The sequence below is a fragment of the Suillus discolor genome (genome assembly GCF_016758755.1).
Source record: "Suillus discolor strain FC423 chromosome Unknown F5147scaffold_402, whole genome shotgun sequence".
NCBI lineage: Eukaryota > Fungi > Basidiomycota > Agaricomycetes > Boletales > Suillaceae > Suillus > Suillus discolor.
This window is the reverse complement of record NW_024541649.1, coordinates 15,000-16,810: the sequence shown is the minus strand read 5'-3', so window position 1 is coordinate 16,810 and position 1,811 is coordinate 15,000. Positions and strand designations below refer to the sequence as shown.

At 42.6% G+C, this 1,811-nt stretch overlaps 1 protein-coding gene across 1 annotated transcript; it reads right to left on the bottom strand.

Moving 5' to 3' along the window:
• Nucleotides 1-272: 272 nt before the first annotated feature.
• Nucleotides 273-1,352, bottom strand: F5147DRAFT_660778 (uncharacterized protein; the record flags this gene model as incomplete). The annotated part of the gene is made up of 8 exons (XM_041434693.1): nucleotides 273-335; nucleotides 375-500; nucleotides 584-730; nucleotides 784-917; nucleotides 967-982; nucleotides 1,013-1,065; nucleotides 1,114-1,144; nucleotides 1,257-1,352. 8 exons carry the CDS (start codon nucleotides 1,350-1,352, stop codon nucleotides 273-275), a joined length of 666 nt encoding a protein of 221 aa, XP_041284220.1.
• Between the last annotated feature and the right edge of the window lie 459 nt (nucleotides 1,353-1,811).

The window sequence follows — 1,811 nt, the reverse complement described above, 5'->3', positions numbered from 1 at the left end:
GGAGAGGACGGCGAACTGATGGCCAACTGGCTGTTAATAAAATGGATTTTGAAGTGATGGCATCATGGCCAGTTGATGGCGATCAAACTATAAAACAATAGAAGGTTTGATCAAATAAACAAATTAAATAATTATAACTCAATGTATCAATCCATTTGCGCAATTTGGCATTGACTATGACAGGAGCCATTTCAACTTGTCACAAAAAGTTTGCAGCCAACCAATGTATATTTCAAAATACAGATGAGACAGAGAACACGAAACTAAGTCAATTAGCAGACGAAGAAGTAGCTGTAGGATTGTTTGGCCTTCCGATGCAGCAAACATCGGCCTCGCTGCACATCACATTAGCATCAGCAGCAGTACAGATGCACCTGATGCAGCAGCATGAAAGCAGATTCACGCAGTTCTTGATGCACTTGGCTGACAGTCAGAAAGGCAGGCATGATGTCAGTTATCTCCCAAATGCTGATCAGCTTTATCATCAGGGCATTGTAACACTGATAATAAAAGTTTTAAAAAAATGCTTGCCAGGAGAGTCGAAGGCGCTTATGGTGGACCCCAGTAATGCAAGTGTATATACAGGAGGGTGTGGGGCATGCCTGAACACCGCAGGCTCAAGATCAGCCATAACGAGTCTGACTCGACATGTGGTGGTGGTATGGAAGGCAATATGATACATGATTTCCTTTGCAATCTGCTCCCTTGTAAAGGCTACAAAACCATTGACCTAAATGCAAAATAAGGTTCGACAATGTAAAAGATAAATTCACTGGAACTTACTGCGATGGGGAGCATGAGCACGTAAGGGTGAGTAAACATTTGCAAAAGGCCCAGAATCTTATCCTTTAGGGCTATGCCCCACAATACATCACTTCCAAGGTCATAACTCACGCGAGGGTCGTCCAAGGACTGTCCTGCTACTCACCTAGTATCATAAAGAAACTGTGATAACCATGGACTCACCTAGACTGAAATCAGACTAGTGAATAAAAACAAGAATGACACATACCATGAGCAACATGTCGTTGTGCGCCATGGGCAACTTGGTTACTGTGGTCAAAACTAGAGATGAATCAGCAGCTGCAGATATCCAGAAATTAAGATGCAGACCGGTTTCCAACTCTTCAGCAGTGACATTTGCCTTGATGAGGCATGAGGGCCAGATGGTACAGATAAGTGAAAGTAGCAAAACCCTGCCAGTAATGGAACACATGAGGAACATGCGGGATTTGCAAGGTAAGGAAACAACTTACAGTCAACATGGTCAAGGCAGAGAGCTGGGTGTCATAAACATATGACTCATGCTCGAGTCCTGCTGAGGAATCTATATTGGACTCAAAGTTTGCCATGATCGAAATACTAATGAGTGAGTGTGGTACAAAGACCGTATTGAAAGAAAATTCTATACCCTGATGGTCATTGTTAGTCATTAGACATGCACTTATCCAATTATATCACACTGTGAACATGAGGCATTCACTGTCGATGGGCTGTCAGAGTGCCATTGAGAGAAGATTACGTGTTCACCTGATGAAACTATATTATTGTCACAAGGCCAATGCTGCTGGTGTGTTGTAGTTTAATTGGGGGTGTTGGAGTGCGTTGTACATAATATTTGGGTGGCAGTTTTATTACATGTATTCCCCCTTCTGGTAGGGTGTTCTCAACATAAGCTTTAGTAACATCCCTCTATGTCCATTGATGTTCCTGGGCTGGGTTGAGATACGCCATCCCAATGGCTCATGTAGTCCCAAACCTTGCGTAATAATAGGAAAAGTTACTAGTTTTCATAATCAAGTTCTACTTCA